At 38.5% G+C, this 26,878-nt stretch overlaps 1 protein-coding gene across 14 annotated transcripts in view; it reads right to left on the reverse strand.

Moving 5' to 3' along the window:
- Positions 1-26,878, reverse strand: part of fbrsl1 (fibrosin-like 1) — a 403,049-nt gene that overhangs the window by 293,807 nt on the left and 82,364 nt on the right. For all 14 annotated transcript variants that reach the window (XM_079815590.1, XM_079815586.1, XM_079815583.1 and 11 more), the window contains exon 2: positions 3,191-3,388. In XM_079815590.1, coding sequence (XP_079671716.1) covers positions 3,191-3,388 — 198 coding nt within the window. The remainder of the gene's footprint in view (positions 1-3,190; positions 3,389-26,878) is intronic.

The raw sequence follows: 26,878 nt of genomic DNA on the forward strand, positions 1-26,878 counted from the left end.
GGCCCATGCGCATTCACAGTCTCTCCTCGTCCAGATGGCTGCTTTGTGGAGAGCCTTCCGCTCTGCAATTACAGCGATATGAAAGTGGTTTTCTTTTTTCCCCATTATTTCTGATCAGAGAGGGAAACGGAGATGCCAGCGGGTGTATGAGGGTCTGATAGACGCCCACGCGGGCTAGAACACCCTGCATTTAAACACCGTGCCAGTGCGAGCGAACGCACAAAGGCCCGTGATCAGAAAGAGATCCCATCTGGAGAGAGGCTGCTTTATATTCATTGGGCTACAGTGATGGAGAAGTCTTCAGGGGAGGGTAATCAGATGCCTCTGGGAGGAGGCAAGTGACAGACGCAGGATGAACCGTGCTCTGTCTGTCCATTTCGCTTTAACTCTGGCCTGATAATATTCTATCTCTCCTCATGGTGTCAGAGAGCTGTCCTCTTAGAAAACTCAGTATGAGCGACAGAAGACAGACAGTAAAGAAGAAAAGAAGATCATGGATTGGCGTTAGGGCCTAGACATTAGCAACAGGGGTGTAGCAATCATTATAACTATACTTTCAGAAAGTTTGTGCCACTTCGAAAGACAGATAGACAGACAGAATGATAGCTAGGTAGACAGATAGATAGGAAATGAAATAGAAAGACTAATTAAATTATATACAGTGAGGAAAATAAGTATTTGAACACCCTGCTATTTTGCAAGTTCTCCCACTTAGAAATCATGGAGGGGTCTGAAATTGTCATCGTAGGTGCATGTCCACTGTGAGAGACATAATCTAAAAAAAAAAAATCCAGAAATCACAATGTATGATTTTTTAACTGTTGATTTGTATGATACAGCTGCAAATAAGTATTTGAACACCTGAGAAAATCAATGTTAATATTTGGTACAGTAGCCTTTGTTTGCAATTACAGAGGTCAAACGTTTCCTGTAGTTTTTCACCAGGTTTGCACACACTGCAGGAGGGATTTTGGCCCACTCCTCCACACAGATCTTCTCTAGATCAGTCAGGTTTCTGGCCTGTCGCTGAGAAACACGGAGCTTGAGCTCTATCCAAAGATTCTCTATTGGGTTTAGGTCTGGAGACTGGCTAACCTTGATATGCTTCTTACAGAGCCACTCCTTGGTTATCCTGGCTGTGTGCTTCGGGTCATTGTCATGTTGGAAGACCCAGCGTCGACCCATCTTCAATGCTCTAACTGAGGGAAGGAGGTTGTTCCCCAAAATCTCGCAATACATGGCCCCGGTCATCCTCTCCTTAAAGGGTTAGTTCACCTAGCTATCAAACTGCGTAAAGGGTTAGTTATTCTCGCGCATGCGTCGTGGAGGCACACGCGGAAGACAAGAACAAGTTGGATAAAGGTGTTATTTTGATTTTTTTTTGCGCACAAAAACTATTGTCGTCGCATCGTAAAATTATTGTAGAGTCACTGTGGTGAGATGGACTTTGTAACAACGTTTTAAGTGCCTTTTATGGATCTTGGAAGTGTGAATGTACTGAATGCCAATGGAGGCCTATCTGAAGCCTTTCTCAGCCATCAGCTTTCAACAAAAATATCTTCATTTGTGTTCCGAATATGAACGGAGGTCTTACGGGTGTCGAACGACATGAGGATGAGTAATTAATGACAGAATTTTCATTTTTGGGTGAACTAACCCTTTAATACAGTGCAGTCGCTCTGTCCCATGTGCAGAAAAACACCCCCAAAGCATGCTGCTACCACCCCCATGCTTCACAGTAGGGATGGTGTTCTTGGGATGGTACTCATCATTCTTTTTCCTCCAAACACGTTTAGTGGAATTATGACCAAAAAGTTATATTTTGGTCTCATCTGACCACATGACTTTCTCCCATGACTCCTCTGGATCATCCAAATGGTCATTGGCAAACTTAAGACGGGCCTGGACATGTGCTGGTTTAAGCAGGGGAACCTTCCGTGCCATAAATGATTTCAAACCATGACGTCTTAGTGTATTACCAACAGTAACCTTGGAAACGGTGGTCCCAGCTCTTTTCAGGTCATTGACCAGCTCCTCCCGTGTAGTTCTGGGCTGATTTCTCACCTTTCTTAGGATCATTGAGACCACACGAGGTGAGATCTTGCATGGAGCCCCAGTCCGAGGGAGATTGACAGTCATGTTTAGCTTCTTCCATTTTCTAATGATTGCTCCAACAGTGGACCTTTTTTCACCAAGCTGCTTGGCAATTTCCCCGTAACCCTTTCCAGCCTTGTGGAGGTGTACAATTTTGTCTCTAGTGTCTTTGGACAGCTCTTTGGTCTTGGCCATGTTAGTAGTTGGATTCTTACTGATTGTATGGGGTGGACAGGTGTCTTTATGCAGCTAACGACCTCAAACAGGTGCATCTAATTTAGGATAATAAATGGAGTGGAGGTGGACATTTTAAAGGCAGACTAACAGGTCTTTGAGGGTCAGAATTCTAGCTGATAGACAGGTGTTCAAATACTTATTTGCAGCTGTATCATACAAATAAATAGTTAAAAAAATCATACATTGTGATTTCTCGATTTTTTTTTTTAGATTATGTCTCTCACAGTGGACATGCACCTACGATGACAATTTCAGACCCCTCCATGATTTCTAAGTGGGAGAACTTGCAAAATAGCAGGGTGTTCAAATACTTATTTTCCTCACTGTATATAGACAGAGATATATAACAAACAGAAAGATAGATACAGTCAGGTAGCTAAACTGATGAGCATTGGTGCTCACGTGGGCAACTTGAATCTGTCTTGTGACATTTTTTTCCGATCTCATTGTCCCCACTTCAACTGACCCCTTCCTGTACTGTCTGCACTATCACTATCAAGAAGAGCTACAAATAAGCCTAAACAAAAGGAAGGAGAGAAAATGGATACAGGAAGCGAGAGATGGTTATATTTGTTCTTCTTGGTCATTAACAGCACGCTGTGCGGCTTAACCACAGCTCTAGACCAGTAATCTGTCAGCTGCTGATGTACTGCTGTCACATTCATATGCACACACCTCACCGAGCCCTTCCAGAAACAGCAGGCATTCAGTAATGACTGCAACAGCCACATTAATCCGGTCAACACCGGTCAAAGCAGTCAACACTCTGGGACAGGTATAAGATCACACGGGTCTCACGCTCCGCTGCTCTTGTCCGTCAAGCTATCATTTATCCTGCAGAAAGAAATGACAGACTCACTCGTTTGCTTTTCTTGGAGTATGTGTTCTTCAGCAGACGATCTTTCACCCGCTCCTGGTCTCGTCCCATGCTGGTGGCCAGATTGCAGAAGCTATTATCGTCTATGTCAGGGGTCATGCTCTCCTCGGCCTCCTTCTGCTGTTTAACTACAATATCCTCCCATTTCTTCTTTTCCAGTTTAAGCGAAACATTCTTATTCTGAAAGGGGGAAAAGGAACAGGAGAAAAAAAAAGGGAGGTTATCCACTTGCTCTGCAGATATAAGTTTGATTACTGCAAAACACATGCATACACACAGCAATGTCAAATACCTTTAAAGAGGAAGAAGAGGAAAGAGAATGTGGAAGGAAGGAAGGAAGGAAGGAAGGAAGGAAGGAAGGAAGGAAGGAAGGAAGGAAGGAAGGAAGGAAGGAAGGAAGGAAGGAAGGAAGGAAGGAAGGAAGGAAGGAAGGAAGGAAGGAAGGAAGGAAGGAAGGAAGGAAGGAAGGAAGGAAGGAAGGAAGGAAGGAAGGAAGGAAGGAAGGAAGGAAGGAAGGAAGGAAGGAAGGAAGGAAGGAAGGAAGGAAGGAAGGAAGGAAGGAAGGAAGGAAGGAAGGAAGGAAGGAAGGAAGGAAGGAAGGAAGGAAGGAAGGAAGGAAGGAAGGAAGGAAGGAAGGAAGGAAGGAAGGAAGGAAGGAAGGAAGGAAGGAAGGAAGGAAGGAAGGAAGGAAGGAAGGAAGGAAGGAAGGAAGGAAGGAAGGAAGGAAGGAAGGAAGGAAGGAAGGAAGGAAGGAAGGAAGGAAGGAAGGAAGGAAGGAAGGAAGGAAGGAAGGAAGGAAGGAAGGAAGGAAGGAAGGAAGGAAGGAAGGAAGGAAGGAAGGAAGGAAGGAAGGAAGGAAGGAAGGAAGGAAGGAAGGAAGGAAAGAAAGAAAGAAAGAAAGAAAGAAAGAAAGAAAGAAAGAAAGAAAGAAAGAAAGAAAGAAAGAAAGAAAGAAAGAAAGAAAGAAAGAAAGAAAGAAAGAAAGAAAGAAAGAAAGAAAGAAAGAAAGAAAGAAAGAAAGAAAGAAGAGCAGTGTAAAGGGAAGGAGCATAAAGGAAGGAGCGTAAAGGTGTGTAAATGAGAGGAACATAAAGGAACGGAGCATAAAGGAGAGAAAAAAGCATATAGGAAAGAAAAGGAAAGGAGCAGGAAGGAGCAGAATGGAAAGGAGTGGAAAGGAAATGAAAGGAGTGGAAAGGAAAGGAGGAAGGGAAGAAGCTGAAAGGAAAGGAGCGGAAAGGTGCAGAAAGGAAAGAAGTGTAAAGGAGCGGAAAGGAAAGGAAAGGAAATGGAAAGGAGCGGAGTGGAAAGAAGCGGAAAAGAAAGGAAAGGAAATGGAAAGGAGCGGAGCAGAAAGAAGCGGAAAAGAAAGAAAAGGAAAGGAGCGGAAAGGAAAAGAAAAGAAGCGGAAAAGAAAGAAAAGGAAAGGAACGGAAAGGAAAAGAAAGGAAAGACAACAAGAGCAGAGGAAGTGGAAAAAATAAAAGGAAATGGAAAAAAAAGGGGGAGAAGGGAATGGAAGGAAAAAGCAGAGGAAAAGGAATAGGAAAAGCTGAAGTTTGCATAGCCCTGCATGTGTTTCATGTTTCTTCATGACAATCATAGGGTGACTATTCCAGCAAGTTGGATATCATTCTCTGTTTCTACTCAATTTTTGTGTGATGATAAGAAAAGCTTGGCAAGAAAACAAATGGCAAAAAACGGTGCTGCTTTATAAACATGACCTTGACTGAAAAAGTTGGACAAACATGTGTTTAATTCACAAAAAAAAAGATTTGCACAGTCAAAAATGACTTTTTGATTTTACATGCCCCAAGTTATCAAGACAGTTACGAAACGTAGTCAGTGAAGGACAGTGATGTGTCCGCTTATAAGTATTACAGTGACAGCTCTATATACAAGCAAAACACGAGGGCTCATTTCATAAATGTTTTAAAAAATCTGCTCTCTTTTTTTCGCACCCTTGTCTCGGTTTTTTTTATTGCCTATGCATACATTTGCTTGCTTTTGTAGCAGATCACACTATAAATAAACGTGTAATCACTTGCTTTTCTCTGTGCTTACTTCTGTATGACAATGTGCGGCATGACATATTTTTGTTTTTATTGAAAATAGGCATCATTGGAGTAAAATGTGTGTTCTTTGTACTGTACACAATCCCATTCGAAAACTCAGAATCAGACACGGTATGAATTTCGAATTTTTAACTGTATGTTTGTGAACATTTTACACTTTTTATATTGTTTCGTTACATTTTTGGGGCTACAACAATAGAAATGGAAATGATCTTCATTCACGGAACACATCCAAACCTAAGCAAAGGGAACGAATGATTTATTCCTATAGATAACCAGAACATGCTGTAGCACATCTGTCCTTATCTCTGCCTCTGTATAGTGTAATATCCACCGGGACATGCAATTCAATCAAGCCTTTTTACGGTCTCCTTCATCGATGACCCATCAAACTCAGGACATCTAGAGGACAAAGCATGAAATGGGAAAGCTTAGGGCAGGGTGGTATGGCACTGCCACTATATACCATGTTACAGTAGAAATGTGTCAACTGGTTTATCTTGTGGTAAACAGCACTGTTTACACATTAGAATTGATGCCATTGATGCCAAACATAGTATAAATAATTATCTTATTTTTGGTTTCCATCCATTAAAGTCCATAAAAATAATAATAAAATGTATACTTTAAAAAAAAAAAAAAAAGTACTTAATTCACTGGAATATCCAAAATCAATGCATTATGGTTACTCAACACAAAACCTTTTCTTCCTTTGAATTTTGAGGGAAAATAGTTTGGTTAGTCACATTTGTACTCAAAGCTAATGGCCATGGGAATGATTTTGTGCTGTCAGTTTTCTGGCACTGTAACAGCAAACTAGATTTTCTCCTGAAAGCATGAGTAGAAAAGACTTTCAAAGAAATAAGGCAAATAATAAGCTTCAGTCAAGAAACTCGCCATGCTGTTTACGCACTCATCTTTCAAAAATAACGAAGGGCAGGGGTTGAAAATGCAACAAAAACACTAAAGAAAATCTTACAGCATCTGGAAAGATTTTGGTATTTCGAATCGCTGGCGAATGCTGGGTCATGTGGAGTGAATTACAACAGACCACAAAGCCTCAGAGAGCAAAATAAATAAATAAAATAAACACTGAGATTTGATGGAAGAGGGAAAGAGTTTATTCCATTCCAGCATACTCATCTAAACCACCTGCATCTGGTCAAGAAGCATGTCCTCAAATCTGGCAACCCCGAATATCTGGCAACATAACCTCACCACTACAGGAAGTCTGTGGTTACTCGGCTGACTCTCACTATCAGCCGCTTCTTTGTCCACAACTGAATGCAACAGAACGCAACAAAACACACCAATCCAAGTTGAGTGAGAGTGTGATAAGGCAATTTACAAAGTCTGTCTTTGTTACAAAGACTTGAAACGAGCAGGGATTTACACTACAAAGGAAATGAGTATGGAATCAAAAAACTAAATAGAGGACATATTTAAAAGGGAGATTAAACTTGAGGAATAATGAAGAAGTTGGACCAAAAGAATATATATCAATAGTTCAGAGGAGTTAACCTGATCTGCCTTTTAGCAGCCACAGCAGGAGACGTAAAAGAGATTAAATATTGATCAAATGACACAGTGGCTTCCTCTGAATAAAAGAGAAGACAATGATAGACAGAATGTGTGTTCAGGTCTTTCAATAGCAGTTTTAGCTGATTTGAGAATTTGATGGTGGTGGCTTAAAGGGATAGTTCAATTAAAAAAATGACAGTTGTGTCGTCTATATAGAGATGAATGTTGCTTTTCCATATTATTAAATATATTCACCATTTTATGCGATCAAAAAATATTTAAATCTAAAACGTAGTTTATATCTGTGATGACAAAACTGAATTTTTAGCATCATTACTCCAGTCTTCAGTGACACATGATCCTTCAGAAATCAATCTAAAATGCTGATTTGGTGCTCAAGAATCCTCTCTTATTGTTATATTATCAATGTTGACAACAGTTTTGCTGCTTAATATTTTTGTGGAAAGCTTTTGAATGGTAGTATTTAGACAGAGAAAGAAAATAATGACAGAATATACATTTCAAGATCTTACTATGCTACCAAAAGACAACCAGTAGTTATTATATTATATTACAATAACTGCTGTGCTTTGAAAAGAAAACGGTTGCTAAACGGCATGTAAGGCTACATTCACACTGCGAGTGTAACCATTCCTACTCAACCCGCTCTGAGCAGGATTCGAACCGGGGTCTCCAGCTTGGGAGGCGGGCACACTAACAAAGACGCTAAAGAACGCAGCCTCTCAAGCGTCAGTCGCTAGCGTGTCTCTTGAGGCCAGGGGAGTGACTTTTACACTGCTCTTTCTGGCTGACCACCCTAAGGCTACGTCTACATTAATCCGGATAGATTTGAAAACTTGGTTTTCATTTCAAACCGCTCTTTGTCCACACTGGCGTTTTCCAAAAGTTTCTCAACCACTCTGAAATGTCGGAAAACATTCAGCTTACAGCAAATGCGTAAACCCTCATAAAAGCTCACTGAGATGATAGACAGACCAAGGCAAGGATCATTTTATTTAGCAAAATATCTCCCCATTCACTGATGCGTCCAGGTCGCACTCACTCACCATTATATGTTTGGTCTAAAACGCAACTGCTCTCATGTTTTGCCACAGGTTAGCAAATGCGACTATGCGAGTACATTTTCTGTCATCTTTGCTGGACTGTGATATGAATAGATGACTGTGATAGCACATAACAGGCACAATACTGGTATAAACATGAGTATCTATGGGTTCAATATGCGTCACATGATCGTTTTCAAATACCTGTTTTCATAGTCCACACTACTATGTGAAAATGGCATTTTCAAATTTAGCCACTTTGGACAGAATTTTCAAAAAGATGCGTTTTCATACAAAAACATATTAGTGTGGAGAAGACCTAAAGCTCACCCCCATCCAGGTCACGGCACAAAATGTAACCGGTACCACTTGACCCGCTCCAAGTGGGATTTGAACCGGAGTGTCCGGCGTGGGAGGTGGCCACAGCCTCTAGCATTAGTCGCTAGCGCGCATCTTGAGGCCAGGGGAGTGAGGTTTACAAGCACAGTTCTTTCCGGCTTACGTTACATGAGACGTTTTTTTTTTGTATAGCTGATATTCACAATGTAATTTTAAATGTGGCCAATATCAGATTCCAGTGCGAACAGATCATGGTTATAGACTGACCCACAAGCAATAAAGAACAATAAAGAGATGTCATGCAGCACGCTGTCATACAAAGGTAAACAGAGAAAAGTGATTACGCGTTTATTTATAGTGTGAACTGCTACAAAAGCAATCAAATGTATGCATAAGTAAGCCTGTCGCGATAGTCAATAAATCAATTAATCGCACGATTTAAAAAGATTAGCTCGATAATTTTTCCGCCCGCGATAATTTCCAGCGTCCGTTTTTACATCCATTTTTGCCGAGCGTTACATTATATGATCACGCTCTTATACATGTAAATGCTTCTAAGCGCGACAAGACACAAGAGAACGCGCTGTATGTCAGTGTCCTGTCTGTGTGGCTGCGTTTCATGTCAGCTAATCGAGGGACACTCTAACACACACACACACACGACGCACAGACAGACTCGCGTCAGTCTCCTGCTCCCATCGAGTTCTCTTTTGCTTATAAACAAACAATAACAACAACACAGAGAAATTTGAGTATTCTCATATTAGGAGTCTTAAATTAGTTAAATAACGTCTTAAATGAACTTAAAGAGTTGTGAGGAAATGAGATGCGCGGGACAGCGCGTCAGATCCGCGTCATGTTCGGCAGCGGCCGTTCTTAAAGTGACAGTAGCTCTGATGATGCCCGTCATTAATGTTCATCAAAGAACAACGGGTACAGAGAAAATTGTCGCTTTAATGATGATTAATCTATATTTCATTTATTATTTATGCAGTTAACTATTACATTTCTGTATATGTTTAACAGGGAAGGCACAGGTAAAAATAACATTTATTATAATGGGGTTATGTAAAGATTGTTTTAAGTTCACTTAAATTAAAAGTTGTTTTTTTAAAGCCTCATAAATGTTGAAATTGGTAGTTATACTGTAATGTAACGTCATTAATGTTTCATAGAGACATCAGTGATACTGGCCTTCATTCATAAAAACATGACAATACAACACATATTTAAAATATGCTGTCAATAAATTGTTTCTACATTAATTTGGAGAGTAACTGAAATTATTACAATATCAAAACATTAAAAACGTATTAATCGTGATTAATTACAGAAAAAAAAATGTGATTAATTCGTTAATTTTTTTTTCAAGTGCATTTTTTTGTTAACAGACAGAGTCCATTGCTTTTATTGTTTTGGTTGTTTTGTTCATTTATTGTGGATATTTCAAATGCTTTCCGTTTTCAGTGTTAAATAGTCTTTAGAAATAAAAGTTTATTGATCTTTAAAAAGGTGTACCTGCATTATTATGCCATAATCATTATTTTAGATGAAAATGGTCTCAGAACGACAATATTATCGTTTATCGCAATAATTTATTGGCCAATTTATCGTCCAGCAAAATTTGTTATCGTGACAGGCCTATAGGCAAAATAAAAAAACAGAGACAAGGGTACGAAAAAGAGAGGGAGCAGATTTTTTAAACATTTATGATACGAGCCCTCATGTTTTGCTTGTATATAGAGCTGTCACTGTAATACTTATAAGCTGACACATCACTGTCCTTCACTGACTACGTTTCGTAACTGTCTTGATAACTTGGGGCATGTAAAATCTTTGAAGTGACTCCATGAGTGCAGAATTGTGACGAATGTTGATCTAGAGTGATGTAAAAGTTGCATGAATTCCGATATGACTGTTCAGACTCGAGGTCGCATTGCAAAACCTCTGACCTGTATCAGATTTAGAACCACATATGGAAGTGGCACAACTCGGAATTGAAAAGATCAGACTGTCATGAGTCGCATGTCAGCAAAAAAAAATAAAATTGGGTCTGGGTCACATTTGCCTGCAATCTGAACGAAAGCAAGTGGCAGCTAGGTTGAACCTCATTTTAAATGTACCTTGAGAAAAAGCAACATAACAGTTTTATTTGTAATAAAAAATAAAATATTACTACACATCTCATGTACTGTATCAAAAAGGTTGTACTTCATTGTTTGCCTGTGCTGTTGTGAACATTACATCGACGCAATTGCCCTGAATTTAAGTCAGAGCATGAAAACCAGCATTCAGAAATGTTCAGCTTGAAGGAAAACTGTTCAAAGTATTTTTGATACAAGCCATAAATCACATGACTGGTACTTTACAGTGCCTCAACTCTGCAATTTATCGGCTCTGCTGCCATACACGTCCTCAAGAAGCTGTCAAAACCACTACGAGAGCCCTCCATCACATCACTAATTTATTCCCAAAGAGTTCAGTGAAGTCGGAGCAGACATTTCGGCTAATGTGGCATAAAGACATCACAGCTGAAAGTCTGTCGTGTCACACAAGACAACTTTGATTCTGTAAGTCAACATGGCTTCATCAGTGGAACACCTACACAAGCATCTGACATTTCCTGTGCTCGGCGTAAAGCAGATACAGCATGTCAACTGTAATTCGTATTTCAGCATTTCCACTAGTTTTCCTGGATGCAGCCGTCAGCTACTGATCTTTGCCTTCTCAGCTCTCCAGGAGAGAACGATAGCGAGAGGGAGAGATGAATAGAGAATGGGTGTTGAAAAAAAGACACACTGTTATTTAAAATGGAGTGCAAGAATCTCTCAAAGTCCTACACCTCCAGAAATCCTCCGGCTGTTCTGCGCGGCAAACTTTACATACCGACTTCCTAAAGAAATGTCAGTGTCATGTTTATACCCAGGATATTTAAAGCAAGTCTCAAGGAAATTTGGCTCTAGCTTCCGTCTTATTTTGAAGTTGACATGTGAAATTTGCCTTCTCACATTCCAAGTTACATATGTGAACAACTCCCTAAACTTTAGTACATAACATGAATGATACATCGAATTGAGTGGTTTGTTATGGAGAAGTGTACTAATCCTTTGCATCTATAACAGCTTCAAATCTTCTGGGAAGGCTTTCCGCAAGGTTTAGGAGTGTTTTTATGGGAATTCGTGACCATTATTCTAGAAGCGCATTTGTGAGGTCAGGCACTAATGTTGGACGAGAAGGCCTGGTTCACAGTCTCCGCTCTAATTCAACCCCACACTATAATCCCCCGTCCACCAAACTTTACAATTGGCACAATGCAGTCAGGAAAGTACAGTTCTTCTGGCAACCACCAAACCCAGACTCGTCCATCGGATTGCCAGACAGAGAAGTGTGATTCATCACTGCAGAGAACACGTCTCCACTTCTTTTGAGTCCAGTGGTGGTGTGCTTTACACCACTGTATCCGACGCTTTGCATTGCACTTGGTGATGTAAGGCTTGGATGCAGCTGCTCTGCCATGGGAACACATTCCATGAAGCTCTCTACGCACTGTTCTTGAGCTAATCTGAAGGCCACATGACGTTTGGAGGTCTGTAGCTATTGACTCTGTAGAAAGTTGACGACTTCTGCTCACTGTGTGCCTCAGAATGCACTGACCCCGCTCTGTGATTTTACGTGGCCTACCATTTCGTGACTGTTGCTGTTGTTCCCAATTGCTTCCACTTTGTTATAATACCACTAACAGTTGACCGTGGAATATTTAGTAGTGAGGAAATGTCACGAATGGACTTATTGCACAGGTGGCAACCTATCACGGTACCACGCTTACATTCACTGAGTTCCTGAGCGCGACCCATTCTTTCACAAATGTTTGTAGAAGCGTCTGCATGCCTATGCGCTTGATTTTATACACCGGTGGCCATGGAAGTGATTGGAACACCTGAATTCAATGATTTGGAGGGGTGTCCCAATACTTTTGGCAATATAGTATATTCAGCCATAATGTCAATTAGATCTATGTCAAGTGTGTATGTACGTCAAGTGTATGTACGCAGTACCGTCACAAAGGCTGTGCTAAGTGTGTGACTGCACAGGGCTTCGCACCTCCCCAGGGCCTCGGCAAAGTAAAGTGACAGCTGACTCGATGTAAAAGCCAATAAAATTCATGTTTTTGTCCTTTGATATAGGCTACTATAATATTTAAAAGACAGCTAAAAATTAGACACATAAACAACAAATTGTATGTATGTATGTATGTATGTATGTATGTATGTACGTACGTATGTCAAGTGTATGCATGTATGTATGTCAAGTGTATGCATGTATGTGTATGCATGTATGCATGTCAAGTGTATGTATGTATGTATGTATGTATGTGTATGCATGTATGTCTGTCAAGTGTATGCATGTATGTCAAGTGTATGCATGTATGTATGTCAAGTGTATGCATGTATGTATGTATGTATGTATGTATGTATGTATGTATGTATGTATGTCTGTCAAGTGTATGCATGTATGTATGTCAAGTGTATGCATGTATGTATGTATGTATGCATGTCAAGTGTATGTATGTATGTATGTATGTATGTATGTATGTCAAGTGTATGCATGTATGTATGTATGTATGTATGTATGTATGTATGTATGTATGTATGTATGTATGTATGTATGTCAAGTGTATGTATGCATGTATGTATGTCAAGTGTATGCATGTATGTATGCATGTATGTATGTATGTATGTATGTTTGTATGTATGTAAAGTGTATGTATGCATGTCAAGTGTGTGTATGTATGTATGTATGTATGTATGTATGTATGCATGTATGTATGTATGTATGCATGTATGTATGTATTTATGTATGTATGCATGTATGTATGTCTGTCAAGTGTATGTATGTATGTCAAGTGTATGCATGTATGTATGTCAAGTGTATGCATGTATGTATGTCAAGTGTATGCATGTATGTATGCATGTATGTATGTATGTATGTATGTTTGTATGTATGTATGTATGTATGTATGTAAAGTGTATGTATGTATGTCATATGTATGTATGTTTGTATGTATGTATGTATGTCTGTCAAGAGTATGTATGTATGTCAAGTGTATGCATGTATGTATGTCAAGTGTATGCATGTATGTATGTCAAGTGTATGCATGCATGTTTGTATGTATGTATGTATGTATATGTGTATGTATGTATGTATGTCAAGTGTATGTATGTATGTATGTATGTATGTATGTATGTCAAGTGCATGCATGTATGCATGTATGTATGTCAAGTGTATGCATGTATGCATGTATGTATGTATGTATGTAAAATGTATGTATGTATGTCAAGTGTATGTATGTATGTCAAGTGTATGCATGTATGCATGTCAAGTGTATGCATGTATGTATGTATGTATGTATGTATGTATGTATGTATGTATGTATGTCAAGTGTATGCATGCATGTATGTCAAGTGTATGCATGCATGTATGTCAAGTGTATGCATGCATGGATGTCAAGTGTATGTATGTATGGATGTATACTGTATCAAGTGTATGCATGCATGTATGGATGTCAAGTGTATCTATGTATGTATGTATGTATGTATGTATGTATGTATGTATGTATGTATGTATGTATGTATGTATGTATGTATGTATGTATGTATGTATGTATGTATGTATGTATGTATGTATGTATGTATGTATGTATGTATGTATGTATGTATGTATATATATATGTATATATATATATATGTGTATATATGTGTATATATATGTGTGTGTGTGTGTGTGTGTGTGTGTGTGTGTGTGTGTGTGTGTGTGTGTGTGTGTGTGTGTGTGTGTGTGTGTATATATATATATACATACACTTGACATCCATACATACATGCACGCACTTGATATATATATATATATATATATATATATATATATATATATATATATATATATATATATATATATATATATCAAGTGCGTGCATGTATGTATGGATGTCAAGTGTATGTATGTATGATGGATGTCAAGTGTATGTATGTATATATGGATGGATGGATGAATGGATGGATGGAGGTCAAGTGAAAGGATGGGTGGATGGATGGATGTCAAGTGAATGGATGGATAGATGTCAAGTGGGTGGATGGATGGATGGATGGATAGATGTCAAGTGGGTGGATGGATGGATGGATAGATGTCAAAATGATGGATGGATAGATGTCAAGTTGATGGATGGACGTCAAGTGTATGCATGTCAAGTGAATGGATGGATGACAAGTGGGTGGATGGATGTCGGATGGATGTCGGGTGGATGCATGTCAAGTGAATGGATGGATGACAAGTGGGTGGATGGATGAATGGATGTCAAGTGTATGCATGTCAAGTGAATGGATGGATGACAAGTGGATGGATGGGTTAAATTTATCACTCAACACATTTCAGTTTCTAAATTATTCAGAGCTTCCTTTCTTTGACATTTGAATACAAACATTGTTAGTACTTGTCTTGCATCTCTACTGTAAGCCAAAATAAATGACTATTAACTTTCTTGGTCTGAATCTGCAGCTAACATCTTCCTTTCGACTTTTTTTATAGACTGCACTTACACTAAACCATCGCACTACAGCATCTTACAACTTATGCATCTGGCAGTAGCCTTTGTATGGTAATACCAATCTGCATTATTGAACCGCCAGGATGTAGTGAACTCCATTACGCTACCATAAATCATTGCTTTGCAACACATAATAAAATTACACTAAGTGGAAATGTTTTATGCTATTTAAGGGTTTTTGTGCTAGATGTGCACTAACTGCCGTTGCTTTGGTGAAAGAGAATCGCCCAGAATCAATTAGTCTGTGGGAATATTCCCACCCAAGCAGCCCACAAACTGGAAATCAAGCCAATATACTGCTGCTGATGGCCAGAACTGAGGGAGAGAGAGAGAGATTTGTAACAGCACTTCAGAAATATTTATCCGTGCTCGGAGGGCACCGAGGCTGTGGATTTATGTGTATATGGTGAGCTGTTTCTGCACACACTCAGATCGGTGGGATAAATCACTACGTTAGTGAACAGAGTTAAATTGCATTGATTTAGCAGAGTGTTCTACACTGCGTTGGCAGTCTGTGCAAATGAATGGAGTTGTTAACTCCTGCAGACGCGCACGCACGCACGCACACACACACACACACACACACACACACACACACACACACACACACACACACACACACACACACACACACACACACACACACACACACACACACACACCTTTAATTAAGTCACATTGAAAGCACAATTTACAGAGACACACACACACAGGCAAAAGCTTTCTAAATGGTAGAGGTCTGACAGAGCAGCAACTATGTGTATATACATGCTCAGCTAAATATACGTACAAATGAGACATAAATTACCTGCAGGCTTTAGCTGCTAAAACCAAGTAGACATTTAGGTACAAGACACACAAAACAGAACATTCTGACAGTTTGCATGTTTTTCAGGGCTTAAATTTAACATATTAATTGGGGCTGATTAAAATGTAATTACTTTTATGATAAGCTAATTAATCAATCAAATTAATTAAAGGTAAATCACATACAGTAATGGCCAAAAGTGATGCCCGGCAAATGAAAATTGACATCTTCACTCAATAGTTGTGCTTGGAGTCGACACAACAACAGTAGTATTTGTAAGATTATGGTGGTCTGCTTGTCCGCCATGACACTCGCTGTGAGAAATTTTGTAAGTCGAATCATTCAAAAGTTGAAATGGTTCCAGATACTGTGGGAATATCGCACAGCTGGAAAAGGCTCTCGGCCACTCAGATTAGAGAACCAGAACAAACTGTTGTATAATTTGTGATAACACCATGAAACATGCCAAATTGTAACAAGAGTATATATAATAATTAATAAATATTTATTAAAAACTGATTATGTTTATTAGTATGTATGCTTTTTCCAGAGCTATTTTGTTTTCTGTGCATTTTTTGCTCAGTGGGTGCTCACCCTCCATAACCTCCATCCAATAATTAGAGTTAACATTGGCCGTCCGCATATCACGTTGTTTATGTATTAGGCTACTTATCAGAGCCATTGAAACCGGATATTCACATCCATTCAGCACGCTTCTGTTTTTCAAATAAAACCAAATAATCCACAATTCAACAGATGCAGTATACAGTATATTGAATGAATCCCTTGTACATTAAGTAGACTATAGATCAGTGGTCTTCGCTATTTTCTTCAGGAGAGCCACACTGATAGGACAAAATCAGTAGGAGAGCCACTTTTACCCGCAAAGTATCAAAAGTTACACCCAGTCATAAATAGCATGTCTGCTTATCAGTCTGTCATCCCTGAACATACAATATGCTGTGCAATAAATACAAAAGGTAGATAGATAGTGGGTAGGCATAATATAATGTAAACTTTCTTTTAGTGCTGTTTTAAACTAGACTATTCACACACTTTTCTGTTTAAAACATGTTTTTATTTTTTAATGTAAGAATTTCACAGTAAATCACCAAATTAATGTAGAAAAAAACAAAGACAGTATATTTGAAATATTTGTTCAATGGCATCTTTTCATGAATTAAGGCCAGTCATTTTACACATTAATTATAGCCATTCAACATTACAGTGTAAATGAAGGATTTTTAACATTTATTAGGCTTCAAACTTCATTAGTAGTTAGTGCTGCTGTGACTTTAAGATCTGCCGCTGCCGAACATGACGCGGATCTGGCGCACTGTCACACGAGTCCCATTTCCTCACAACTCATTTAAATTTCATTTAAGATGGATACTCGACAAAACGGACATTTAGGCATAATTCTGTGTGTTATAGTTTGTTCAAGAGGGAAAGAGAACTGGATTCTGCCGCGCTGTCTGTGCTCATGATGCTGGCGCGCAACCCACACCACTAATCCTAGTTGACAATGCATATCATATGCACATAAAAATATATTTGGCGTATAAATCGGACGATAAATACAATTTGTATTATAGATACACATTTCATGAGAAGGTGTTCATCTATAAGAGCAAATTCGCCGTTAAAAGCTGGAAAAACAGCCAAAACTGGCAACTCCGTAGTGAGTCATGGGCGTAAGGGCAGAGCAAGTTTAAATATCCTTTCTAGTCTGTATTACCATCTTGTAATGCCGCTGGTGTGGGGTATTTTTTTAATATAAATTGTTTGTAATAGAGCAGACACTGAGTTTTTAATGGGTTATGTTATAGCCCTGCTTGTTTTTATGAAATATATGTAGCCTATTGACTGCATGATCATTTCACTGTATTATGTAATTTAAGCTGGTGCGAGCCATATGAGGCTTGCGAGCCGCGCAATGAGTAACACTGCTATAGATGTTTATTCTAACTGTACATAGTGTTTTTCACAGAGAAAGGTCCGGTTTCACAGACAAAGCTTAGATTAAGCCAGGATTAGTTCAATTAGGGCTTTTATAAACATGCCTTAGAAAATAAACATTACTGGTGTGCATCTTGAGACAAAACAATGGCAGCCACTGATATATTTTAAGATATGTCAGTGCAAGTTGCTTTGAGTTGAAACGGCTCAAATAAAACTTGTCTGTGAAACCGGGGGTAAATTAACTTTCCAACTTTGAAGCAAACTGCCATACTGAAAACTGCATGTGATCACAATATGAGCTACTGATAATGAAAACTGCCCAAACATCTGTACAGGTCTTATTTCATGTTGGAAACATCACGCAAGTATGAAATGAACAAAGGTCAACAGCATAAATAACAAAAAGTCTGGGATTTTGGGAAAGGAAACGTATTTTTCCGTGGGTGCTCGGCCATTCTTGTGGGTGCTCAGGATCGGCACATGCTTACATATATAAATAAATAAAATTGCATTCAATTAACATTTAGCAGACAGCACTAATATGATTTTTTTCCTAATCATTAAGGGAGAGTGACATGGATCTCTTTGATAAAAAAAACCCTTGAGCATTTTGATGGTGTAACCAAAAGGCAAATAAAAAAGTGTATTAAAGGCAAAACAAACAAGAATGATATATTGGACTATGTGTCAAGAATTTATAGAGATTAATTATGTGCTCTTAACATTTTTGGCCAAACACATCAACTTCAAAACAGCAGTGAGAAGTGAATGTTGTTCAGGTCTCTGAGGTTCCTCTCATTAGTAAATCAAGCTGCTCAGAGGACAGCACAGAGGAGGTCTGTCTATTCCTCTCTCTTTCCCTCTATCTGCACCTCACTGTGTAAGTGACCAAGCAGGAGGCTGCCTGTTCCAAGTCATTAAAACGCATCCACAGACCCGAGAAGGCCCCGAGTTTTGGCTCATTACTTCGATTCCCCATGGAGCTCTGCAGGAGAATCTCCATCTAAAAACACTACCTCCATTCGGGCCCAGTGCCCTGACTCTCCCCGTCTCATCTGCCGATTCCACTGAATCATCTCCTCTAGTTACTGCCACGGCCCGTCCCTGACTCTCAGCCTCACACAATAGCTTTGATTTAACATCCGGCCCCTGAAAGCCAGAGCCAGAGAATTTAAAGTGAACTCCATCCACTGTTGTCAAATTTTAGATTCACCAACACCATGTAAAAAAGTCTAGAATCTGTGTACAAAAGCTGATCAGATAATCCACTATAAGTCATGAACAAGAGAGAATGTGCATTACACAGTCAGATTGTTTTTCACAATTTATTCACCAAAAGAAATATGCATTTGTGAAAACATCAAAATTGTCTTCATAAACACCTTCAATTCACTTGATCCTACTCATATAATAGAAGCACTTCAGGCTATCCTGCCAAACACTGATGAAGTCTGATGAAACATGAAGATCCCCAAACTAGCAATTGAATATATGTAATAAAGTCCACTCGTCTTTTTAATAAACGGCAAGGTGTCACTTACTGCAATAGAACCAGATGCAATATTTACTATTTGCAGCTGATGGCTCCGGTATGACAGGCCTACCTGGTTAAAACATTCACTAGATTGATTTTTACATTCAGATAGTTCTTTACTCTGTATTTTGAAAGTCATAGTTAAATTAAGAACCATGTGGGCTGATCCTGAACTGCACATTTTGGATGCTTTTACTTGTCTGACACATCCAGCCTCTAATAATGACTGTTGCTTTAAGAGGAATTGGAGCACTTAGGCAAATTTAGCCCATGCTTGGCTCGGGTTGAACAGCCCAGTGTGACGTCCTCCAGTGACTCGATAACCGTTTCCTGCTGAACTGTGCTTGCTTCCTGCTGTGAGGTTCTTGACTTTGAGGACTGACTGAGGAAAATGACAGTGACACTGCAAAACAATCTGGCCTAAAAAAAAAACAAGGTCAGTTTATAGGGCTATCACTGTCAAACTGACTAAGCCTTTTATAACTGCACTCATCCTTAGTGAAACCAAAGATCTGGTGTTTGGGGAGTCAGTCATCCTGAAAGCACCACAACGAAAGTCATTGCTAAAACACAGAGCCTTTATGATATTCATTGAAAATCATTCCTCAGGTGATGCTTGTCATGCAACTAAAGCTGTAAACTATACAGGGAACTCTGTACATTAGTACATTACTCTAATATTAAAAGGTCAAAATTAACAACAAAGTCAAATATACCCTGTAATAATCAACACTCAACAACTTGAATACAAACATTGTAATTGTTTTTATATTTAATAACATAATTAACTCTTTCCCCGCCAGCATTTAAAACAAAAAAAAGTTGCCAGCCACTGCCAGGGTTTTTGATCATTTAAACAAAAATGTAATGGCCCATAGAATATTTTGTTGTATGAATATCTGAGCATGCAATATATCAAAAGAAAGAGCAGACCCTCTGCTTTTTTTAAATTTATTCTAGCTTCATAAATTCCTTTTTTATCAACACTTAAATATGGGTAAGTTTCACAAAAAAAGCAACATTTTGAACAAAAAGCTGAGAAAATCATGTTTTTTTCAAAGACTACATCCAGATCAGATTCAGAGCGATGATCAAATTCAGATGGAGTAAATCGAGCCCATCAACACCCCTAATGCTTGCACAGTCCTATAGCTCGCCCTTGGCCGACATTTTATTCAGTAACATTAGGCAGTTTTGATTTATATGATGTTTAATGTTGATGATCACGTTATTTTACATATGCATCTGCTTGCATACGATCACTTGTTTTTTTTGCATCTTCTTCGCCTGTGTTTTGATCAGGAGATTCTGTACTCATTCAGAAGATGCCTAATTCTTTGCTGCAGATTTTCTTCAAATAAGTTTTCTGTCAAATAAAAATATTATTATTATTATTTTCTAATTGTTAGTTATATTTATTCTTAAATACTCTATTTTTATTTTTAATAATGAAAGTGTGATTACAATAATAATAATAATAATAATAATAACAACAATAATATCTTATTTGTTTAATATTTTTATTTAGCAATAATATGAATAATCAAAATTATTATTAGTCACATTAATAAATAAGCTAAACATTTTGGGCCAAATTGTGCAGCCATACAAACCGTTTTAGTTTTTTTTTGCATTTTAAAATCGAAATCGCAATTTTAACCAGAACAAATCGCAATTAGATTTTTCCCCAAACTATGCAGCCCTAGTTTTAACCTAGTTTTATCACCCCTAAAATCTACTGTTTTGGCTATCAAAGATTTGAGAGAGAGGCCATTCAGCCTATATATTACAAAATAAAATAAAAAAAAACTTTTTACTTAAAAACTAATTTGTTTTACTTTGACAATGACATTCAGTTGTTTCAGCTAATGATAGCTCACCCTTTGAATTAAGCCTGACAGAAACATGTGTATTACAAGGTTAAATAAGTGCAACGAGACCTTCAGTTGAGTGGCACATTCATTGTGAGCGTGTGTGTGTGTGTGTGTGTGTGTGTGTGTGTGTGTGTGTGTGTGTGTGTGTGTGTGTGTGTGTGTGTGTGTGCGTGTGTGTGTGTGTGTGTGTGTGTGACTCCCTCAGAGAAGAGCTACTTAAGGCAAATTTTCACCTCAGGAAACTTCAACCATCCATATCCCTCTCATATGTTCCATAGCTTTCTCAAGGGAAATACCACCTTTGACCTCTTCTCACTCTGTGCATGTGTACAATTTATTCATGCAGGAGCTCAACTCTTCTCAAGAGAGAAGAAAAAAAAATCCCATTCTTCCTACATCTGATCCGCCCAACCTCCAAACGAAACAGCTTCTCTCATTTAACAGTCAAAATGAAATTGTCCACCAAAAAGCTCCAGTACATTTCATTCGGTCGGCATACCCATGTCGGAAAATTCTGATCAGGGATGATGTCATAGCGCAGTGGTTCTCCAACAGCGTGCGGTGGCACCCCGGGGTGCAGTGAAAACAGTTCCACGCAGCCTTCATTTCCTCACGCTGCAAAAGCCAAGGACAGCCTACCATTTATCCTTATTACATCTGAATGTCTGCCAAAGTCAATCTCATAAAGAAAGGGCTGTTTCATTCTTAAATTATGAATCTTGGAGGATCACTCGCTGGGCTGCCATGGTGTAACATCCAGCGACTGTCAGAAGTGGACGTTTAGTGTGTATCTAGGAAGGTGACCTGCTGATGTTCCCGACTTCATCCACAAAACACACAGTGAAACAAGTCTCTAGAAACATAGCAGTTTAGATAAACCTAGGAAATCTACTAGAACGGATTGAGAAAACCAAATGTTGCTCTATGGCTTTGTGTTACTCAGACTGGTATTTTCTCGAAAGAACATCCCATTTGTACTAATTAAATCAGTAGGGATGCACAAATATAAAAGCCAATCATTATACTCTGTTTTCTGGCTGATAACAAATAAATGGCCAATATCAAAATACTACACTATTTTATCTAAATAAATACAAAATAAAACACTGTAAACTGAAACCACTTGTTGTAAATGCTAAGTATCACAACATTTTATCAGTCCTTCCAGAAAAATGCGGCTTTTTTTTTGTGATTGTTGCGGGCAAAAATCCTTGATTATGCGGCACGTTTTCTTAAAAAATGCGATGGAAAATGCTGGATTTTATGTGATAAAATTGCGGGAACTTGCAAAAACTGCGGTTTGATGAAAAAGAGAAAAAAAGCGCTACATCACAGAAAGTGCTGGGAATATTAAAGTTCTCATTTATTGAAGACCTTAATAAACACATGGCTCAAATTTACAAAACATTGAGTCAAATTGAGTTACAAAAATTGAGTCACAAAAATTGAGTCAAGTTCTGTAGCTTTACAAAAGGAATATGCTACAACTTCTGAAAAAATGAATAAATAACTTCCTGTTTTACAGAGGTAGCTATACAAAACAGACATTTGAGTGCTTCCAAAGCACAAAGTGCAATCTCTTAAAGGGTTAGTTCACCCAAAAATGAAAATTCTGTCATTAATGACTTCCCCTCATGTCGTTGGACACCCGTAAGACCTCCGTTCACCTTCGGAACACATATGCAAATATTTTAGTTGAAATCCGATGGCTCAGAAAGGCCTCCATTGGCACAGTGCACTGTGCACTCTCAAGACCCATAAAAGGTACTAAAGACTTCGTTACAAAGTCCATCTCACTACAGTGGTTCTAATAACTTTATGAAGTGACGAGAATAGTTTCTGTGCGCAAAAAAAACCTAAATAACGACTTATATAGTGATGACCGATTTCAAAACACAGCATCATGAAGCTTCGAAGCGTTATGAATCAGCGAGTCGATTCATGATTCGGATCGCGTGTCAAACTGCTGAAATACGTGACTTTGGCAATCCAAACCGCTGAATTGACTGATTCATAACGTTTCGAAGCTTCATGATGCTGTTTTTTGAAATCGGTCAACACACCGGGAAACTGCTTTGCGCAGTCTTTTGCTGTTATTTGCGTGCTTCATCATGGTTTCACCGATATCTATGGTTTCACCACATGGTTTGCAGCTTTTCGATGACGTTCACGTCGGGTAATTACGTCACTTCAAAACGTTCCCATGGCAATAGGGGGAAATGTCGGCTCTTGTGTGAAGTAAACGAAAAAAATTTAAATTTTCTGCTAATATATATGACTTTTTTGCAACGAAAATGCGGATAATGAAATCATGCTAGCCCCGCATATTTTGCACGTGGAAATAGGCCATTTACACGGCGAAAGTGCGGCGTATTTGAAAAAATGCGGCCCCCGCATAAATATGCGGACTTTGGCTGATTATGCATTAAATCATGTGATCGCATAATCAAGTTTTTCTGGAGGGACTGTGTTATGTACCGTATGGAGAATATTCATTTTGAGATTTCGTTAAGATTACATTTAATAGAGTAATGAAATGATTACTATAGCAACCCTATGTTATGTTAACTGAAATGAACAAACAGATCGTATTTCTTGCTAAAGTAAACGTTGATTCTGGATTACAACATAAAGGGATAGTTCACCCAAAAATGAAAATTCTGTCATCATTTACTCACCCTCAAGTTGTTCCAAACCTGTATACATTTCTTTGTTCTGCTGAACACAAAGGAAGATATTTGGAAGAATGTTTGTAACCAAGCAGATAGAGCAACCATTAACTACTTTGTTACAAATTTTCTTCCAAAAATCTTCCTTTGTGTTCAGCAGAAGAAAGAAACTCATACGGGTTTGGAACATCATGAGGGTGAGTAAATGATGGCAGAATTCTCATTTTTGGGTGAACTATCCCTTTAAATTTGGTCCAGTGTCAATACAAGTAAACCACATTGAAAAACTGGTCCCAAACCTGTTATCACCGCAGTGCATTTTGGGAGAATAAATAAAAATGGTTAAATACCTGTTTGGCTGCACAGCTCTAAAAGGTGACCACAATAAATAAATGGCATCCGGGTTTAATTCTGGTCTTTTAGTCTGAGAAAATGCTCCAAAAATTGGATAATGGATGCTTTGTTAACAACTCTGAAATTGCATGTCAGTACATGCAAATAACTGAAATGACAGCTCACCACAAGCTGACAAGACCAGCACACCTGATGAGTGTTTTCTATTCACACAAAACAGGCAATTATGAATAAGTCTAAGTGTCACAGCAGAAAATGAGTGGGCCTCTCTACATGAGAAGGGGCCTTTGTTTAATTGTATGCAGGATAGAGACTAGGCGAGAGAGAGAGAGAGAGAGAGAGAGAGAGAGAGAGAGAGAGAGAGAGAGAGAGAGAGAGAGAGAGAGAGAGAGAGAGAGAGAGAGAGAGAGAGAGAGAAACAGAAGCGAGCGAGACGTGAAAGCGAGATGAGATGTAAGGTTAAGGGCTATCTATTATGTATGACAGAAAGCTCTTGGCAATGCGCCTCTGTAGGAGGACCTGTGGAGATTCAGTCACAGCGAGAGGAGCAGGCCACAGGCCAGATCCCTTCAGCACGAGAGATCATCAGAACCTGTGCTCACCATTACATCCGACTATCCCCGCAGCAGGAGTGGAAATTACACTATGAATGGCATACGTGTATAATCTAGACAGCAGACTGGTTCACGGCCGATATGATGCAGAGTTTGGATTGGGACGGCACTATTTGTTTGGCTGACCAATGGCAGTCTGAAAACTAATACCACCTAGCAAAAGCAAAAGCCTAATACCACCTAGCAATGGCGATCAGAAATTTGTGTGGGCTGTTGGCTAATTAAAGGTTCAGTGTGTAGTATTTATGAGGATCTATTGACAGGAATGCAATATAATATACATAACTATGTTTTCAGTGGAGTATAAAGACCTTACATAATGTATTATGTTTTTATAACCTTACAATGAGCCATTTCTATCTCCATACACCGCGGGTCCCCTCCCCTTACAGTGAAATCGCCATTTTGCGCAGTCTTGTTTCTACAGTAGCCCTAAATGGACAAACTTCTCTACAGAGCACTAGTCACGCAATATTCCAGTATTCGTTGTTGGGTAGTAACCAGTGTTGGGGGTAATGCATTACAAGTAACTTGAGTTACGTAATAATATTACTTTTTCAAGTAACTAGTAAAGTAACGCATTACTGTTCAAATTTACAACAAAATATCTGAGTTACTTTTTCAAAAAAGTAACGCAAGTTACTTTTTCACATTTATTTGACTGACAGCTCTCCTGCCCCCATGTTGTGAAAAATAAGTGGAGAGGCGTTGTGTGTAAACATGATGGTTATTGTAGTTCTAGACTAAATGTGAGCATTTACTCATCTCACTTGCACAATAAAGATTCTGTACTCCTCAAAATGAATAAAATCAGTCAAATGCAAAATCAGAGTACTCAAACCTCAAATATATAAATGTTAAATAAAACAAATATTTTTATGCATTTAATCTACCTTTACTGACCAATGTCGTGCTGCTGACCTTTGATGATTCAGTTAAGCCATGAGCAAAAATTACTAGGTTTTTTGTTTTTATTGGTAAAACGTTTTTCTCCTGCGTCCTATTCTTCCATTATCCAGAATGGCAGCACATTTATACCTCAGCCTGAGGCCTATTATTTCAATTTTGGTATGAAGAGGTCTTTACATTTGCACAAAAAGGACTTTTTATGCTATTAAAAAACAAACTAAAAAGCAAGCCCAGCCCAGGTGAGAAAAAGTAACGCAAAAGTAACGCAAAAGTAACGTAACGCATTACTTTTATTAAAAAGTAACTAAGTAACTCAATTAGTTACTTTTTAAGGGAGAAACGCAATATTGTAATGCATTACTTTTCAAAGTAACTTTCCCCAACACTGGTAGTAACTAATTACATTTAATCTGGATTACGTAATTAGATAACAAAAATGAAGTACTTGTAATTAGATTATATTACATTTTTTATGTCTTAAATCAGACTACAGTTATTTTGTTATTGATTATATGATTATACGTTATTCTCGCAATGGCAGTAAATTATTCATCGATTCTCCCTGCTACTTTTTTTAATCTTTTAAAATGTCCTTTCTAAAAAAGCCTACTGCTTCTATATGTTCAGAAGGTCTTCCAGGTTTGTGGAATTGCATACATCAGGGGTGTCCAAAGTCGGTCCTGGAGGGCCACTGTCCTGCAGAGTTTAGCTCCAACTTGCCTCAACACACCTGGCTGGAAGTTTCGATTATGCCTAATAAGACCTTGATTAGCGGGTTCAGGTGTGTTTAATTGGGGTTGGAGCTAAACTCTGCAGGACAGTGGCCCTCTAGGACTGACTTTGGACACACCTGGCATACATAGATCAGCCACTAGTAATGTGCCTATAACTGAAAACTGAGACCCATACAGCATTTGATCACTTGGTTTACAGAAATCATTTAACTTTTAAGTGCTTTCTCAACATTTCAACACTGCACATCTAATCAACTCCTGACGAACATGACAGAGCTATTTCCAAATGTTAAATTAATTGCATTAATATAGAGTTGTTCCGATTCCGATACTAGTATCGGAAATATCACCGATACCTAAATTTACTGTGTCATATAATGAACAGAGACACTCAAAAGTGTTCACGGAAACCCGTCAAAATAAAAGTTTGGTTTAACGTGAAGAAATTTTCAGAATATATTAGGCTACTGTTGTAGCCTGCAGTAGATTTAGCTACGTCTCTATGTAATAATAATACATCTCTACTAATAATAATAATAATTATGCCTAGAATTATTAGTGCGTGACTAAATCTAGACTAAAAACACATCTCTTTACTGTGGCATACACATA

The sequence above is a fragment of the Gobio gobio genome (genome assembly GCF_949357685.1).
Source record: "Gobio gobio genome assembly, chromosome: 4".
NCBI lineage: Eukaryota > Metazoa > Chordata > Actinopteri > Cypriniformes > Gobionidae > Gobio > Gobio gobio.